The sequence below is a fragment of the Lithobates pipiens genome, unplaced genomic scaffold (genome assembly GCF_037356315.1).
Source record: "Lithobates pipiens isolate NorthernLeopardFrog02 unplaced genomic scaffold, aLitPip1_a1.2 Scaffold_13, whole genome shotgun sequence".
NCBI lineage: Eukaryota > Metazoa > Chordata > Amphibia > Anura > Ranidae > Lithobates > Lithobates pipiens.
This window is the reverse complement of record NW_027507718.1, coordinates 254,644,299-254,664,860: the sequence shown is the minus strand read 5'-3', so window position 1 is coordinate 254,664,860 and position 20,562 is coordinate 254,644,299. Positions and strand designations below refer to the sequence as shown.

Genomic DNA, 20,562 nt, shown 5'->3' with positions numbered 1-20,562 from the left:
TTCCATCCGGTAGCAGACAGAGGCACTTGGGGAAGGGGGGAGGAGTCCAGTGAAGTTGATGTACGTGACGTCACCGGATCTCCGACGGAACTCCCTGAAGACCCGGAAGTTGGCCGAGAGGTGAGTGCCGATTAAAAGAATTTTGAACGATCAAAAAAATTAATTGATTAATCGAGGAATTCATCTTTAATTTCCACAGCCCTAATATATATATATATATATATATATATATATATATATATATATACATATAAATATATATATATTCTCTATAGATTTATGGATTGCCCCTGCTCTTGAGGAAGTGAATATTGTCACAAAACTTTATGGAATTATGGAATCATACAGTTACCATATACTATTGGTCATCAAGCCTAATCCATCTATTAGCTAATTCTTCTTTTCAATATTTTTTTTAGTGGTTCTACAATCTATATCAATATATTACATCATGAATACTGTGGGGTTTAACACATTGCTGCTGTATGCAATTATGTGATCAGTCTTTTCTATTTCTACTATCATTTTTGGCTGGAAATAAATGTACTATTTTAATAAAAACATTGTCATTATGTAGTTACTTCTTGTTATTTATGGTTACACCAATATGTTGGTACTCTATTTACCTATTGGATACATGCCTCGCCTCATATAAAGTTCAATTTTTCCCCCCTTTCTTCTATTGCATAGGGATGGGGGCATAGTTAAATATGGCCTCATAAAAAGTCTAAACCTGTCCCCCATTGTCCATGTCATTGACTATTTGTAATCCTTTTGTTGCTAGGATTAGTAAATAAATAGGAAAGTATATCATATTTGCTTAAAATAGTAAGTTATACGCTGTGCTTAAATGTGCTGCACAATAGAGGTATATACCAAAGTGCTTATTTAAAAAATAAATAGACACATATAGTATTATTGTGACATAAGTGCCATAAAAATATATGTAATGTGATAATGACAATATATACATGTAAATCAAAACAATATTAACAATAAAGTGCTCCTGTGCATGCAAGTGGTCTGTAATACTGATAACGTCCAGTGGGCTATGAAGGACATTGATAAGTCCACTTTAAATAAATTGCAAAAGGTGCTTCTGTGCCAAATAGATCTTATTCAAAGAATGTTTGTTTAAAAACCAATAATGTCACAGTCCTGCTGAAAAACGTGCTTCACATAGAGAGATGCACTGGCACACCTGGCATATGTGAATACCCCATTGGGGGAGTGTATTTAATTGTTTAATAAAACTTCTTAAACAATATCACACCATCAAGGTTTTTTATTCCCCATATATTTCCATGATACTGCATTGAAAGCCCAGTATCTCGTTACCAGTATAGAACCCAGGGGTGGTTCAAAAGCGTGTACTGACTGAGCATAATTGCTAAGTAACACGCTCCAAGGTAAGCATTCAATACCTAGGGGGTCAGCGGAGCTCCAATGCACGATCCACAGCACGCATGGATGTATAAGCATGTCACCAGTGTTATAACTGGATATCACGCATATGCACTTTAGCACATTGTTCAGCAGGACGGTCACATTATTGGTTTTTAACCACTTGACATCCACACTATAGCCAAATGATGGCCACAGGGCGGACCTTAATTTCCAGTGTCCCCTGTGCATGCTCCCTGCATGCGCCCTACAGGGCGCACGTGGAGCGCGTTGTGATCATTGAGTCACTGAGACTCGGGTGATCACCGATCCCATCCCCTTACCATGTGATCAGCTATCAGCCAATGACAGCTGATCACATGTTGTAAACAAAAGCTCGGTAATCGTTTTAAAAAAAAAGCCGATCACCGGCTAATCTGCAAGGGACATCGGTCCCAAAGAGGAAGAGGCAATTATGCCTCATCTGTGCACACTAGTACTCTCTGCCAGTGCCATCTGCAATTTCCACCTGCCAGTGCCCACAGTGCCACCTATCAATACCCATGAGTGCCACCTATCAATGCCCACAAGTGCCACCTATCAATGCCCACCAGTGGTATCAATCAGTGCCACCTAGCAGTTTTGCCTATCAGTGTAACCGATCAGTGTCCATTATTGCCACCCATCAGTGCCCATCATTGCCACCCATCAGTGCCCATCACTGCCACCTATCGGTGCCCATCAGTGCTGCCTCATCAACGTACATCAATGAAGGAGAAAAATTACCTGTTTTAAAATTTTATAACAAAATTCTGTCTTTTTAAACATTTTTTTTACAAAAAATAAAACTACAGAGGTGATTAAATACCACCAAAAGAAAGCTCTATTTGTGGGAAAAAAATTATAAAAATGTAATTTGGGTACAGCGTTATATGACCGCAATTGTCATTCAAAGTGTGACAGCGCTGAAAGCTGAAAATTGGTCTGGACAGGAGGGGAGTTTAAGTGCCCAGTAAGCAAGTGGTTTGGCAAACGTTTTCTGAATAAGATCTGTTTGGCACAGAAGCACTTTTTGGAATTTATTTAAAGTGGGATTATCAATGTCCTTTATAGCCCACTGGACATTATTAGTATTACAGACCACTTGTATACACATGAGCACTTTATTGTTAATATTTTTCTGATTTACATGTATATATTGTCATTATCACATTACATATATTTTTGTGGCACTTATGTCACAATAATACTATATGTGTGTATTTATTTTTTAAATACCCACATTGGTATATACCTCTATTGTGCAGCACATTTAAGCGCAGCGTATAACTTACTATTTTCTACTATTTGCACAAGTTTATGAGACGTGTTTAACGCCTGTAGCTGAGTAGTGGTGTCAATCACGCATTGGGTTGATTGAGGCTCGCAGGAACTTCCTTCCTTTTCATATCATATTTGCTTGTTTTAATTTTTTTTTTTACATTCCTTCAGTTACTTCCTGGTTTCCATGCCTAGGCAAATTATGTCATATAGCCCAGGAGTCTTCAGTAGTAGAGGGGCAGCTTTCTCAGCTAAGTACACCCAATCCTGCTTGCATGCCTGAGCTAAGGACAGGTAGATTTCGGGAAGTAAATGCCACTTACAGAAGATGGCCACGGTCAGAATTGCTAGGGGGTATTTTTCAAAGTGATTTCTTAACAAAATAAAGCATAGAGACATGGATGTATAGGTGAGTTTGCTTTGAAAAATTTTAAATGAATGAAATAGCATTTTTTGTTTTGTGGTAATCAAATGAAGTGTAGTTCCACTAAAAATTCACTCAATCATTTTTTCTTATGTAATGTTCTCTAAAGATCTTGTCAGATTTACAATTTTTGCACCTACAATGGTATGGAAACTTACCTATTAATTGCAGCTTTGTTTTTGTTTTTTATCTTGTTGCAATAAACATGGGAAAAAAAATGATGTTGAATTTGACCTCTTTGTCTTATTGAAGAGCTGCCTGTGGATTCTGGCCATATTGTCTGTACAGACTGGGTCTAGGGAGGTATGTCATTGTATTAACCGGCATTTAAAACAGAACGTTTTTTTTTGTTCTCAACAAAATTGGCATTTCGCTCTAATAAGTTTAAAGTTGTCAAGTCAAACCCAAAAATATTAAACCATTTCTTTAAGTATTCTGTTCTTGTATGATGGCTTTTCACTGCAATAGAGCTGGCTGATTAAAAAAATTATGGAGAAAACAATGATGTTGCTGTGAATGAAATTTAAATGAATTCTGTTTTTTTTCCTTTTATACGAGACGCTCTGTAATTTAAGGTTAATGGTTTTCATGGTTTAACACGTTATTAATTTTAAGCAGATTCCTAGACTGTGGATGGTGAACCCTCCAACCTCAAGTTGGCCAAGACATTAAGCGAGTTTTTTTTTGTTTTTTTTGTTTTTAAATGAGTGCTCTTCATATTATTAAATGCCTTTCTATTTGCAGAATTACGCACAGACTGTTTGTACATCAGCTGGCATTGACTCTAGTGATTGCTTAATTAAGTAGAAGAGATCTGAAGAATTTACACACAGTGGGAGAGTCTGGATCAAATCAGGTAAAAAAGAAGAAATTGCATTTTAAGGACTTTTATTACTATAGAAACTGCTGAGCAGTAATTACATTGTAATTAGATGTACAACATATAGCAAATGAAGCAGACATACTATACAGTGCAAAGTACACAGACAAGATATTGGCTTTTTAAGCTCTACCATTGAAAGGAAATGAATCTGATAGCCAGGGTGTTACAAATCTAATTGTTAGTATAATGGGTAAAAAATAAATAAAAAATAAATACATAAAACTGGGTAAAGCTACGTTCTTTTCCAAAATAGTGCAAATTGGCAGGCGTGACATTTCTGGGATTTACACACTTTCTAACGTGTTAATAGCAGCCAATGATCTACATACGCTGTGCACACAATATTAAAGAAAACTGGTCCTGTACTCTCTTTTATCTTTTATAAGGTATCAATTTACTTCAATGGTAATACCACTAGAAAATACACGAGGAAGACAAAAATATTGCCTGTCAAGAGCCGTTTCTCATTTACTCAGCATACATTGTTGGGACAATTCAATGATCCAACTTCTTTGAGCATACATGCTGGGTATGTGTGAAATAGCTCTTGGCCAGACATTTTGTTGTCTTCTCTAATTAATATACTTCATAAAAAGCTTCATAAAACAGTGGGCCTAATCTACTAAAACAAATGAGCCAGAGCAGGGATAAATCATTATGGTACTGTTTCTTTGTAAACATGCATGCACCTGCAGATTCCTGCGTGCGTAGGAATCACAATCCTAGAACCTGTCTTGCACATCATACACTGATGTTCAATGCATATGTTGCTATCCTAGTTTGCTGGGCCTAAATAATGCTTATTTTGTACCTTCTGTTCCTATAAGGCATACAAAAAATACTTAAATTTTTATACAAAAAATGTAATTAGGAAAAAAGAAAAATCTTAAGTGACCAACTCGCTAAGCAAAAAAATGCACCATACTAAATGGTATGTCAAAAATCCCTATAGGGTATGCTGTCAATAATAAAAAAAAGTGTATGAACACACATTTTTCATTAGAATCTGTATTTTAAGCAATAGGGAAAATATGGAATGTCATATGCTGGCTACAATGGGATTTCATATGCTGGCTAAAATTTGAACTTCTGTACATGTGTACAGCAATATACACAGTACATAGTGACGTACAGCGAAAGCCATGCACACCTGATGCAGTTTTGATCCTACATGAGTATCAAATTTACAAATGCTAACCGTGATTTACTAGAGGCAAAAACATTAGTGAAAATCAACTCTTTTGGTAGGCATGCTTAGTTGGTGTAGGTTTGGTCTCTGGTACTTGCATTCACAAAAAAATCCTCACATGTTAGTAGATACTTTGTGTATACCCTGTAGTCTGTGTGTGTATGTTAAGTATGGCCAGCACAGTGCCTTAGTGGTTAGCACTCCTGCCTTGCTGTTAGGACCGAGTTTGCCTTCTGGTGGCACTGTGGTGCTCTGGGCTGATTGCTGCAGTCAATCTGTCCATCGGCAGGTGTCTCCTAGAGGCTAGCAGGTCGAGGTAATCAGTTCCAAAAGGTTTCAGCTGCAAGCAGAACATATAATTTCTAGCACACGTTGCCTCAGTGTTATGGCTGCTTTGTACTCTGATTGCCATCTGACTCTGTTGCCATTCATGTTTGACCTTGCTCTTTTTCCCACCCTGCACCCTGTACCCTGCTGCCTTGCTCTCACAGTTTTACCCTGCCTTGTGTGTATTTAATTTGTGTATATAGTATATATTGTTAGTTTTGGTTTTGGCTGCTGGTTAGGTTGGGTTTAAACTGCCGCGACTCTGGCTTAACTTTGAAGTAACATCAGGGAATGCCTGTGCAATCTTCCTGTAATGTCTGATACAAATCTCATCAATTAAGTTGAGGATTCGAGTTGGAGGTAACTTCCATTAAAATCTATGGGCACAAGTCGAATAGAAGTCGCCTTGAAGTAGTACAGGAACCTTTTCTAAAGTCGGCGTGACTTCAGTAGTGCTAATTAGGATAGCTCTCATTGACTAAAATGTGATTTCACAAGTCACCTGACTTGGGGGTCTCACAAGTTGGATCCCAAGTCACGATAGTGTGAACCAACCCTTAGGCATTTTGCCATTTAGTTTTGATTCTCATACATTCTCATGTTTATTGTTTGCTAGACATGTGCAGAGTAAAATATTTCGTTCCGGAATTTCGTTTTCGTCCGAAAACTTAATTTATTTAGTTACTCCAGAAATTCGTTTTTATTTATTTCGTTTTTCGTTCAAAAATTGCATTCGTCCGAAAATCCACATGAATTACGGTCGAATCTGTCTTTGAAGGCTTATGGTGTCTTTCGAATGTATAAAGAGGATTCGACGGAGCTAGTATATCCCTTTCCCGCCGAGCGTACGCAGATATGCGTACTCGGCTTCCGGGGGTTATACCGGGATGATGCCCGCACCTGCAGGCATCATCCTTATATCGTTCTTTTCAGCAGGCGATTGGCTATCCAGGTATAACAACCGATGCGGCTAAAAGCCGCTCGGCTGTTATGCCGGAGGAGCGGGAGGGGACGTCCCCCCCTCCCGCCGCCTCTCGCCGCTGCTACCGGTGCTCCCGTTCGATCGGGAGCACCGATTCCGTGTCCGATGCCTCCGACTGCTGCGGAGGAACTGGAACGAAGCCGTAATCGGCTTCTTTCCAGTCTCCTCATCGTAAACACGGAAGCGACGTCATGACGTCACTTCCCGTTTACTCGGCTGCCAATGGCGCCGGTTTTAAAAAAATATCCGGTATTCAGAATCGCCGTTTTTGGCGATCTGAATACATTGAAGTGTAAAGGAGGGGTGGGGGGTCTTTTAGACCCCCGATCCCTCCATAAAGAGGACCTGTCACCACCTATTACTGTCACAAGGGATGTTTACATTCCTTGTGACAGCAATAAAAGTGATCAATTTTATTTATTTTTTTTAAAACAATTTAGTTATTTTAAAATAAATAAAATAAATAAAAAAATAAAAAAATTTTTTTTAAAGCGCCCACCGTCCCCGCGAGCTCGTGAAGCAAAGAAAACGCATACGGAAGTCGCGCCCGTGTATGTAAACGGTGTTCAAATCACACATGTGAGGTATCACCGCGATCGTTAGAGCGAGAGCAATAATTCTAGCACTAGACCTCCTCTGTAACGCTAACCTGGTAACCGTAAAAAATGTTTAAAGCGTCGCCTATTGAGATTTTTAGGTACCGTACTTTGTCGTCAATCTACAAGTGCGCGCAATTATAAAGTGTGACATGTATGGTATCTATTTACTCGGCGTAACATTATCTTTCACATTACGCAAAACAATTGGGCTAATTTTACTATTTTGTTTTTTTTTATTCATGAAAGTGTCCCTTTTCCCAAAAAGTTGCGTTTAAAACACCACTGCGCAAATACCGTATGACATAAAATATTGCAACAATCGCCGTTTTATTCTCTAGAGTCTCTGCTAAAAAAATATATATAATGTTTAGGGGTTCCAAGTAATTTTCTAGCAAAAAATATGGATTTTAACTTGTAAACAGTCACCAAATTCCAAAAATAGGCTTAGTCATGAAAGGGATATAGCATACTTTAGAACCCCTGTTAAAGTCTATGGGACTCCAACATTCAAAATCTAAAGTGCTAATTTTCAAGACTAATTTGCAAGTTACTGTCCTAAAAAGTGTTTGGGGACCCGGGTCCTGCCCCAGGGGACATGTATCAATGCAAAAAAAAGTTTTAAAAACGGCCGTTTTTTCAGGAGCAGTGATTTTAATAATGATTAAAGTGAAACAATAAAAGTGTAATATTCCTTTAAATTTCGTAGGGGGGGGGGTTGTTTATAGTATGCCTGTGAAGGGGCTCATGTTTCTGATGCTTAGAACTGTCCCTGCACAAAGTGTCATTTATGCAGGAAAAAAAGTCCTTTAAAATCACTCGCAGCTATTATGAATTGTCGGCTCCGTAATACAGAGAACACTCATTGAAAGTCATTGATAAAAAAAAAAAATAAATAAATAAATAAAAAAGCGTGGGGGTCTCCCAAATTCAATTACCAGGCCCTTCAGGTCTGGTATGGATATTAAGGGGAACCCTGCCTCAAATTTAAGAAAAAATTTGATGTGGGGTTCCCCCTAAATATCCATAACCAGACCCTTCAGGTCTGGTATGGATATTAAGGGGAACCCCGCATCAAATTTTAAAAAAAATTGACGTGGGGGTCCCCCTAAAAATCCATACCAGACCCTTTATCTGAGCACGCAACCTGGCAGGCCGCAGGAAAAGAGGGGAGGACGAGAGAGCGGCCCCCCCTCCCTCCTGAACCGTACCAGGCCACATGCCCTCAACATTGGGAGGATGCTTTGGGGGTCTGTGACCCCTCAAAGCACCTTGTCCCCATGTTGATGAGGACAAGGGCCTCATCCCCACAACCCTGGCCGGTGGTTGTGGAGGTCTGCGGGCGGGGGGCTTATCAGAATCTGGAAGCCCCCTTTAACAAGGGGACCCCCAGATCCCGCCCCCCCTGTTTGAAATGGTAAGGGGGTACAAAAGTACCCCTACCATTTCACAAAGAAAGTGTAAAAAATAGTTAAATAAGACAAACACACTTTTGAAAAATTCCTTTATTAAAAATAAAAAAAATAAAAAAAAGATTCCAGCGGTGGTAATCCACTCTTGCTATCCAGCGACGGACGGTCATCTCTCCAGCGATGGCTCATCTCATCCAGCGCAGCGAATACATCCTTCTTCTGTCCCCGCAGAGGAGACACTGCAAGGATTCCGGCGGCCTGACGTTTCTTATATACGGAGGGCGGGGCCACCCGTCACCTGACCCCGCCCCCCTCTGACGCAAGGGGAAACCCGGGGTTCCCTGTGACGTATGGGTGACCCCGCCCCCTCTGATGTAACGGAAACCTGCCTGTGTTACATCAGAGGGGTGCGGGGTCACCCATACGTCACAGGGAACCCCGGGTTTCCCCTTGCGTCAGAGGGGGGCGGGGGTCAGGTGACGGGTGGCCCCGCCCTCCGTATATAAGAAACGTCAGGCCGCCGGAATCCATATATATATATGCTTCTTTATAAAGTGCTAACAAACCATAAATAAACATGCGATTCCTATACTTAGGTATTAAAGTGCAAGTGCCAGTGAAAAAAACACATGTGCGGAATTTAAATATTAAAATGCACAGATTCAAATAAAATAAATATATGGTAGATTAACAATTTTGCATGTCATATATCAATTAGTGAACAAATCAGTGTACTAAGTGACACAATTAAATACCATGTGACTAATGGCCCGTGAGAAAATAAATAAAAATAAAAATAAAAATTAAAAATGAAAAGGGTGAGCAGACTGAAAATTTATAAAAATTAATAATGAATGACACATAAAAAAGTGAAAAATTAGAAATATATGATAAAAATTGATTTAAAAATAATAATATAATAAACGGTGGAAAAAATCTTCTGTGAGTGTCTTTTACAAAAAGGGGGGGGGGGGGGGGGTGACTGCAACTGCTGCTCCCAGTGCTCGGTGACTGCTAATGTAATTGCCTCCACAGTATAAGCCACTGTGTTGCTCTCTGGCTTTTCTCTGCTGTGGTCCTGGGGGTCCCCTGTTCCTTTGTTGGTATAGCGTGCCACGTTATATGCTCCTCTGCTGCCACTTCCAGCAACGTCTCCTGTCTACTTCCGAAGTACAGATTCAGGCGGTCATACACAGCCAGTGCTCGGTTGGCTGAAAATCAACAGGGATTTCACCTGCCCGTAAACCACCTGATTTGTGACATGCCCACCAGGTGGAACTTGACTTTGGCAATGCTGCAGCGGCTATACATTCAGCACAGGGCCGTCAACTAGTAGCTGTGCAAGTAGGCACGATGACAGGCTCAGGCCACCTGGGCTTTTTTCCCCACACCAATGGGATGGTGAGTCGTGACAGTGCATACATAAGTAACACAATCCCTGTTGTGTTACTGCTGGAGAAGACTGCGTGGCATTATGGACAGGGCACTGGAGGCAGCGTAGTCAGAGGAAGAAGAGGACTTCCTTTCCTCTCAAGGACCACTTTATCCACAAATTATATGAACAGCTAGGGAATCCTGCTGCAGAGTAGCATTCACTGGATATATTACGAGGGGTGTAATCAACAAAATACTGACTAAAGCCTAGAAAAAACAATAAACAAATAAGATATAAACACACACCCTAAAGAGTTAAACTACATATATTTTATTTGCTATAAAAGAGCAAAAATACAAAGGACACCACCAACGATATCCTATAATCCCTTATAAAAATCCAAAAGGAGAATCCCTTGTACAGGGAATAATTCGCCAATGGTCATCCAATTCCCCAAAAACTGTATGACAGATGGTCTAATACTTCTCTTCTCATAAAGAGGAAATAAATCATACAGTGGGGGACTCCCTCCCTCCCCCCAATATAAAGCACCCTCTAGCTAGGGCGAGATCTAATCTGGATAATTCCTGAAGGTGACAGTGTGATTCCGTAACCACAGAAATAATTCACACTATTCCTTTCTGACATGACACAATAAACACAATTATTGGTTATAGTATCTATAGGCTGCCCTGCATCCAGCGTGCTTTCAGAATGGGCATTCAGTGCTGCAGGAGGTTTTGTTACTGAGCATAGAACGCGTCTGTCCACAGACTCCGTGGACCATTTGACTTTTATCAAAATGAATCAGTCCTGGATTACCAGCTATGAAGCCCCTGATGCCGATGTCATTGATTAAATCTTTTTGGGATGTGGAATCTCTGCAGGACTTCGAGGCTGCCTAGCTTTGAGGGTGTTCAATCATTTCATCTGGACAGAGAATGTTTTTGGTGTAGGTTTCATGGGCACAATTAACATCCAAAGGCCAATTTTCAGCACAAACAGGTGCATCAAGAGCACCTCTATAGGGTCACAATGAGAAGGCCCCGACACCAAAAGAGACATTTCTCTGCAACTTTTTGACAGGTGCATATCATTGCAAGTTTTTACAGCAAGGCCAATTCTTGCTTTTATCAAGTGTACCTCTATAGGGTTATGGTGGGAAGGTGCCACCGACACCCAAAGACCAATTTTATGCACCTGTTTGTTAGGTGCATATCATTGCAATTTTCTACAGCAAGGACAATTCTTTCTTTCATCAAGATTACCTCTATAGGGTTACATTGGGAAGCTGCAACCGACACCCAAAGACACATTTTTCTGGACCTGTTTTACAGGTGCATATCATTGCAATTTTTTACATCCAGGCCGATTCTTGATTTCATCAGGATTACCTCTATAGGGTTACGGTGGGAAGGCGCCACCGACACCCAAAGACCAATTTTTACGCACACGTTACTTTGATCCAAAGTCAAAGTGACACCAGAATGTATCCAAAAAATCTCTAATCTTGTCCCCAGTGCACTACATTGTGGCCTCATCATACACAGTGGCTCCCCAGCTGTTGCTGAGCAAAATAAAGGCAGCTTGCAGGGAAAATGTCTTTTTTTTGGCTTTATAAATGCAATTATTGCTGCAGCAGATTCTAGACATGCAAATCTGCCACTTTGCAGGTAGACTAAGGGGACCCCCCAGGCACTATATTGGAAGGAATTTTTCATTTTTATGGTTTCACTTTAAAAATCAAAAAATCACTGCTCATTTAAAAATAACGTTTTCACAAACTTTTTTTTTTATTGTATGCCCAATTACTTGCATATAAGCCTTCAAAATGGGCACTTTTGATTTTTGACATTTGGGTCCCATTGACTTTAATAGGGTTCGATATTCGGGTCTGAACTTTTGTAGTGTTCAAAAGTTCTGGTGTGAACCGAACAGGGGTCCATTCGGCCCATCTCTAACCATTACTATAGCCTCTGAAGCAGGATGACTAAGAGTTTATATGATGAATAGATTTAATTTGTATACAATTACAACAAGTATGAAGAATAAATCCTCAAAAAAAGTTTTTCTATATACACTATATTACCAAAAGTATTGTGACGCCTGCCTTTACATGGACCTTGATGGCATCCCAGTCTTAGTCCGTAGGGTTCAATATTGAGTTGGCCCAACCCTTACAGCTATAACAGCTTCAACTCTTCTGGGAATGCTGGCCGACAGGCTTAGGAGTGTGTCTATGGGAATGTTTGACCATTCTTCCAGAAGCTCATTTGTGAGGTCAGGCACTGATGAATGAGAAGGCCTGGCTCACAGTCTCCGCTCTTCATCCCAAAAGAGTTCTATAGGGTTGAGTTCAGGACTCTGTGCAGACCAGTCAAGTTCCTCCACCCCAAACTTGCTCATCCATGTCTTTATGGACCTTGCTTTGTGCGCTGATTCAAATCATTTGGTGGAGGAGTGGATTATGGTGTGGGTTTTTTTTCAGGGGTTGGGCTTATCTCCTTAGATCTAGTGAAGGGAACGATTATGGCATCAACATACCAAGACATTTTGGACCATTTTATGCTCCCAACTTTGTGGGAACAGTTTGGAGATGGCCCCTTCCTTTTTCAACATGACTGTGCACAAAGCAAGGTCCATAAAGACATGGATGAGCGAGTTTTGGGGTGGAGGAACTTGACTGCCCTTCACAGAGTCCTGACCTTGACCCGATAGAACACCTTTTGGATGAATTAAAGCGGAGACTGCAAGCCAGGCCTTCTCATCCAACATCGGTGCCTGACCTAACAAATGCGCTTTTGGAATAATGGTCAAACATTCCCATAGACACACTCCTAAACTTTGTGGACAGCCTTCCTAGAAAAGTTGAAGCTGTTATAGCTGCTCCAACTCAATATTGAACCCTACTTTTGGTAATATAGTGTATTATATTTGCGTTAGGGTAGCACAGGGATATTTATTACATTTCATTATGAAAACTAATCATGCTTGACTAAAAGAATGCTGACTGTGCCACTGCATGTTCTAGAAATGCTACTTTCCACTAAAGCTCAACTCCAGCCATATAAAAAAAATAGACACAAAAAAAAAATTATCCATGTATTTATTAATATGTACATTTTAAAATGTATTTTTTTTTTAATGCAAGTAGTGTAAGTAGTTAAATTTAGCTTGCAGTCTACTGTGTACAGAAGCGCTTAGAGAGGGGGAATGAGAAGGAGAGATAAGGTGGGCCGTAGTGCAAGGAGCATGCTGATAGGTGTAGAGAGGGATGTGCTCATCGGTGTGTTGCTACTTCATTCATTGTCCATTCACATGATGGAGAATGCTGTAAGTAAAAAAAAAAAAACAGGTTCCCTGCCCTGCCAGACAGGGCTGTGCTGTGCGTTAGAGCTGTGTAAATCGCAAAACTAGATGGACAGGAATATAAATACTTTGGCAAGTATAATGTATGTAGCTTCTTATTTGGAGTCAGCTTTAAAAAAAAAGGAAAAATCTTTTTTTTTTTAAATAAACTCTGTAGTAGTTAATTCTTAACTTTTCTGAAAAGAATTCTCACCATTTCCTGGGCAGAGCATTCCTCATTTACAGTCATTCCCTATCAATCCTATCAAAGCAGCAAATGCTGCCACCTACTGGCACTGTATACAGTATATTAATGTGCTTTGTACACAAAGCATTGTACACTCAACTAAACAGGCTTAACAAAGTGACCCCTTAGAAAGAGGATATTAAAACATATTTGTGGGAATTAAATCTAGAAATAATAATATTTTAACATTTTAGATTGCAGGAGGCCATGTAGACTTCATCAAGTAACATGACATAGACATTACGATTATAAAACATGGTATACAATAGAAAATAATCACATTATTAAATTTTATTTAGGTTTCAAAATAAACAAAATAACAAGAACAATGATAAATATGTTTCAAAACATTTAATGATTTATTTAATATAGCTATGCAAATAAGTGTAAATGGTAAATGTTTAAACTGTAAAGTTGCCTTAAAATCATTGCTATACATTGATTTTTGAAGTATTGACTGTAATGATTTTTCCTTGGCAATTCGAAATGTTTTTCTCATTCAGCATAACATAGTTGTATAAAATACTTAAACACACAATGAACAAAAAAATAGTTGATGCTATGAAGTATAAACTGCAAATGATAATAAATGTCCCCTTTCTCTTGCTTTTCCATCTTACTAGTCTTTTACTTAACAGACTGCCATAGCAAAGCAAGAGTTAAAGTGGTAGTAAACGTCAAATAAGGGAAAAGAAACATTCTCCCTGCAATGTTAAGGCATAAAGGGTTATTTACTAAAGGTAAATCCATTTTGCACTACAAGTACACTTGGAAATGCAGTCGCTGTAGATCTGAGGGGGACATGCAAGGAAAATAAAAAAACAGCATTTTTGCTTGCACATGATTGGATGATAAAATCCAATCATGACCTTGACCTCCAGCTCAATTGTACACATGCTGGCAAAAGAGTTGGAGTGTAATACTGCACTGCATGTGAGCCACAGTGAATTTCAGCTTAATTTTGATCAGTATCAGTATGTGGCTGTCCCTGCTCAACATGCTCAACAGAAGTTAAACGTTCGATTGGACTTTTGATCGATCATTAAACTATACACAAAGATATGCTGATGTGCATAGGTGTGCACAGCCTATTGCTATAGGGTGTGCACCCCAAAGAGATTGGTGACATTAGGGCAGTTTTTTTTTTTATTACTTTTTTTACGTTTTTTTATGAGCTCCGTTAGGGGGCTTTGGTGAAATATCAGGGGTCTAAACAGGGGGAATATGCGCCACACTGGGTGATTAGGGCGTGCCCAGGCACACCTGGCATACTCTGTGTGCACACCTATGCTGATGTTTTTCATATGCTTAAGCTTTTTTTTTTCCCATTCTGATAATATGCACTTGATTTTAATGTACATTCTGTACAATACCTTTTAACAACAGCTCTCGTGAATTTTGTAGAAAATCATGTTTTATAACACTGTAGGCTAGTAGGTAACATTATCTGACAGTGTTTTTAGAGCACAGCAGAAAATGTTGCGTTTAGGTTGCAACTTTTTAAAAATATTTTTATCTGTAAATGTCTACAAGCATACTATTTATATGCATAATATATAAAATATAACAGTCAGTAGCTGTAACTTCTGCATTTCTAACTGAGACTTTCCCACCACCCCCTGTACTTTCGCCGCAGGGATCGAGTTCTGAGACAGCCTTCTGTATATCTGTGCATGTGTCGGTTTCCACTGCCATCTGCACACAAGCAGAGTTTCAATTCCAAAACCTCCCCTGTTTTTGTGCATGTGCCGAAAATCCCCTGAGTGTGGGCAGATGTGTCAACGAGCTCTGCCAGGACCCGAAGGCTGGGCAGAGTCCTTGGGTATATCTGCACTTGCATCATAATGATGACACTTGAGGGAATGGAGACGCTTGGGAGGCAGACTGAAGTTCCACTTTAGGTGTCTTTAACTACCTTGTGATTTTGCTATGAAGATCTTTGTTCAGGCTTTTCCTGTTATAGGGTGACAAGGTGCTGTCCTGGTGTCCCAACAATTCTCCTATGTTGTCACCCTGATATGAGTTCTCCCAATAGAGATTATAAATGGCTGTGATGATGCACTGAGGCAAGGTCCACTGTTGTTTACCCTCCTGACACATGCCATTCAGCCATCTTTGCAGCACATGAATGTAGACAGGGAATGGCTACAAAGAGGCTACAGGACATTAGCAGCAGTGACATGCAACAAAGGATGAAAAATCTGAAATCAAGTTTCTTCTTTTTAATCCTTTTTTAAAATAAATTTGATACAGGGTGCTTAAGCAAACTAAATGAGTTCAGTCAGGCCGATGTCACTCTAGTGACCAGTGATCATGTTGTTGGCAGTGGTGGCCCATCCATTAAGGGCACCCGGGCGCCACTCCCTCTATCCACGACACCTCCTATATGTATAATATAGGGGGTGGCCGCTGCCGTGTTGAGCCGTGGAGAGCAGGGGAACGGGATGTCACCGCCGAGCAGGGGAAGCCATCGGTAAAGTGATGGGGTAAGTGCTACTAACCAACCGGTGCACTGTAGTTGTGATCTGCCGCAGGTATATCAATGTTAGGTTAACCACATCCCAAACGCAGGTCACAAATGCAGCGTGTTCGTCTGCACTGGGTCACATGGTAAAGAAATACCATGTAATCCAGTTGCAGTGCGATTTTATTGTTTTTTACTTTTGCTGTGGTCCAGTGCGATTCAGCTATTTCAAAATGAATTGGCTCAAATCGCATGAACTTGCATGAATTTGAATCACAAGGGAACGTGCAGCACATTCCTGTGCGATTTCTTGTGTGAAATGCCACAGAGACGTTGCTCAGTCATTGACAAAACTTCTGCAGAAGAAAGAGTGATAACTTTCTCATCCAGCTGGTGAGGCAATGATACATACAAGCAGGTAAGTATTTATATTCCCTGTCGTGTCTTGCATTGCGGTCATACTGCTGGCCTTTTTTTTTTTCCATGGATAAGATCCCTAATGTAACATTGACCTTGGGATTTACAATTACTTAAATATATTAGGAGCTCTGATGCTTGATTATCTGTACACAGAAATATATAACATAGTGTGTGTATATAACACTGTATATATTATGTCCGATATAACAAGTAGCCACTAAATGTTGTGACAGGTGGATATTGTGCAGGGATTGACCCAGAAGCTAACCTGATCCAGACTTGTTGGCCATAGTTTAGTTCAAGCAAAGCATCCCCTGTCACCATCCTGTCACTGTACATGCTGTTGTTAATGTTTTCAGACTGGAATGCAATTTTATCTGTTCCATCAACCACTAAATAGCCAGAGATTCGAGGGCTATAGGACTCAATGGTAAACTTAAACACATATACCCCCAGATAGGGCACATTAAATTTTCCTGTGCTGGGAGTATAGGAAGAGCCATAGTTTACATATAGATTGTTAAATCGGATTGGTCCAGGAGATGTCATTCCATATGTGTGAGAGACAGAAAAGGCCACCATTGGTGCGTATCGGTAAGATCCTTTGGAAAAATCTGCAGTAAAACAAAGGAAAAAAGATAATCAGCCTTAAAGTCACTGTTTTAAGAAGTTATATCATGTATGTATTTCTAATCATACAGTATATTAATATTTTAGCGACTTATACAACTACCTATCTACAGTGTATATCATTTCATAGTGGCGCACTTGGGGGGATGGGGGAGCGTAGTCCACGTCAAGTGCTGACTTTCTGGGGGTATTCGGCCTCCCGACATTTTTCACACAAGCAAAATCAGGTGACCGCAGCACCCCCAGATAGTCGGCACCTGCTGCTCCCCTGACAGCAGCAGTTCAGAACCATGGGAAAGCTCCTTTCCTGCTCCCGTCATATGATAAACTTAAAGATCATTTCCACTCACCATGAACTGCTGCTGCTGCATCTTGACTGGTAAATGAGTTTAGGAAGGGGGGAGTTCTGTACTGGGGGGGGGGGGGGGGGTGTCTGTATTGGAGGGAGTGATGGTGTCTGTACTGAGGTTTTGGTACTAGAAGGGGGTGATGGTATGTGTACTGAGGCGTTTGTACGTCTGTACTGGAGAGGGGTGTCTATACTTAGGGATCTCTACTACAAGGGTTGTAGGTGTCTATGATGAGGGGTCTATACTGGGGGGACGTGTCTGTACTTAGGGGCCTATACTGGGGGGACGTGTCTGTACTTAGGGGCCTATACTTGGGGGGGGGGTGTCTGTAGTGAGGGGTCTGTAATGGGTAATGGTGATGGTGTCTGTACTGGGGAGTTTCTCTACTGAGGGATCTGTCACACACATACACAGACATTCTCAGGTTGAACTGGATTAACTTTATTCAACCCTGCCAACTATGTAACTATACTGTAACTCCACCATCACTGTTCTGAATGTTGCTGCCACACTTTGCATCCCCCTATAGTTAGAACACACACTAGGGAACACGGTTAACCCCTTGATCGCCCCCTAGTGTTAACCCCTTCCCTGCCATTGACATTTACACAGTAATCAGTAAATTTTTATAGCAGTGGTCGCTGTATAGTTGTCAACAGTCACAAAAATTTGTCAAAAGCTTCCGATCTGTCTGCCATAATGTCGCAGTCCCAATGAAAAATGTATCACCACCATTACTAGTAAAAAAATAATAATAAAAATGCCATAAATCTTTCCCCTATTTTGTAGAAGCTATAACTTTTGTGCAAACCAATCAATATATGCTTATTGCGATTTTTATTACTAAAAATATGCAGAAGAATACATATCGGCCTAAACTGAGGAAAAAATTTGCTTTAAAAAAAAAAAAAAATGGGGATATTTATTATAGTAAAAAGTACAAAATATTTTTTTTCAAAATGGTCTCTTTTTTTGTTTATAGCGCAAAAAATAAAAATCGCAGAGATGATCAAATACCAATAAAAGAAATCTCTATTTGTGGGAAAAAGGATATCAATGTAAGTTTGGGTACAGCGTTGCATGACCGCGCAATTGCCAGTTGCCATATCGCAAAAAATGACCTGGTCACTGAACAGCCAAATCTCCTGGGACTGAAGTGATTAAAGATGTCAATCATTATGCTTCTGCTACTGCATAATCTGCTGTGAAGTAACGAATATCTAAAATACTGTTTGTGAACTATAACAAATGTTATTAATGCAATGTAAATACACCTTTTTCTACACTAAAATGTATAGAATAAATGCAAGGATATCCTATATTCAGAGCTCAATGGATGTTCTTTATAAACCTTATGTGTGACCTTGAATAAGCAGCTATCTAATCCTCCTGTTTTTCAGACACCTTATATTAGATTAAGTTCAAAATCCTGTGAAAAGTGCTGACCAGAACTGTCAAAGCTATGAAAGAATAGATACTATCATAATTAAATCTATGATTGCCTGTCTAGCAGACAGAGCACACTGACCACAAAGCAGTATCTGTATCTAAAAACTATTCCCCTGTTGGAATCTGTTTGCAAAGCATAGGGAAACATTTAGAACAAATGTTCTGTGTAGTACTGTTTGACAAATACCTAATCAAATGTATTGGCAGAACACTGATTAGCCATTCATCATTGATAGTCTGAAGTCATCAATATTTTTGTTTATGTATAACACCACCTGCAGCTAGTGGGATGGTCGTATAAAACTGAAAGGGGTTGTAAGCCCTTGTGTTTATTCACCTTAATGCATTCTATGCATTAAGGTGAAAAAACTTCTGTCACTCTGTTCCCTGTTTTACTCACGCCGTTCCGTAATCCCCGTGCCAGAAATGCGCTCTTCCCTTGTGCCTGTTGTCTCGGCTCTTGATTGAATAGATTGATAACAGTGTAGCCATTGGCTCCCGCTGCTTTCAATCAAATCCAAAGACGCGGGCGCTGGAGGGCAGGGCCGAGACCGGCATTCTGTGTCTATGGATGCGAATGCTGGACTCGGGAGCATGCCTGCAAGATAGCCTCCCGGGAGAGTGCTTCTAGGGGATTATACAATGTGGGGAGGAGCTACCAGCGCCACTGGGGGACCCCAGAAGTCAAGGATTGGGGCCACTCTGTGCAAAACGAACTGCATAGTGGAGGTAAGTATGATACGTTTGTTATTTAAAAAAAACGAAGCTTTACAATCATTTGAAAGATGTGCAGTATGACAGTGTACATCCCTCAGATAAACAAAAATAGGTAACAGAAATGCTTTAAACTTAAGAATATGTTACCCCCCCCCCCAAATTATAAAAACAGAAGGTTTTTTTTTTTAGCTTTTTTTAGCTTTTTTAGCTTTTTTAGCATCACTTCCAGTTTCGGAGCCCTACGTGTTTGCGTCAAACCCACATGACTTCATCAGGGGACTAATGAAATCACGTGGGCATGATGCAATGTGCAGGGCATGACGCAATGTGTAGGTATCTCGTATCACTTCCAAATCCGGAAGTGATGCAAGATACCATGCAAAGTTGAGTATACACCTGTCAGAAACCATGAATCAGACTGAGACAGAAGTAAAAGTTAAATCACACTTGTTAATAATAATAAAAATAATAATAAAAAAAGGTAAACGGAGTAAACGTAGTGAAAACATAGCTAGAGTTGAGCGTAGTACAACAGCAAGCAGGATCTGGAGCCAGAAGGAATGTCAGCCAAGCAAGTCTTTAACAAGAACACAGAGTCTCTCCAGAGATGTGACCAAGGCGATGGTAGAGATAATCTGGGCTGGACAGCTTAAGTAGGCCGGACTGACGAGCATGATATCATCAAGTCACCGTGGAGAGATAGGAGCTGGCAATTAGCTGACAGCCGAGCGGCCAGCTTAGAGTAGGAAGGCTTGATCCCAGCCCTGACAGTACCCTTTCCTCAATGACCCCTCCCCTTCAGAGGACCACCAGGCTTGAGGGTAAAATGTCTATGGAAATCACGGAGGAGGACAGGGGCATGTACGTACCTTTTCCAATGCACCAGGTACTGTATGCGCCCATGGAACCTGCGGGAGTAAATAATAGGCTGTACTTCATACTCCTCATGATGCTCAACCTGTACAGGGTGAGGAGGTGGCACCGAGGTGGTAAATCGGTTTCAGACCAAAGGTTTTAATAAGGAGACATGAAATACATTCAAAATA

At 40.3% G+C, this 20,562-nt stretch overlaps 1 protein-coding gene across 2 annotated transcripts in view; it reads right to left on the bottom strand.

Moving 5' to 3' along the window:
• Window positions 1-13,762: 13,762 nt before the first annotated feature.
• MMRN1 (multimerin 1) overlaps window positions 13,763-20,562 on the bottom strand; it is a 184,983-nt gene continuing 178,183 nt past the window's right edge. For both annotated transcript variants that reach the window (XM_077476554.1, XM_077476555.1), the window contains one exon: window positions 13,763-16,984. In XM_077476554.1, the coding sequence (XP_077332680.1) occupies window positions 16,563-16,984 (422 nt within the window). In that variant the 3' untranslated portion in view covers window positions 13,763-16,562. The remainder of the gene's footprint in view (window positions 16,985-20,562) is intronic.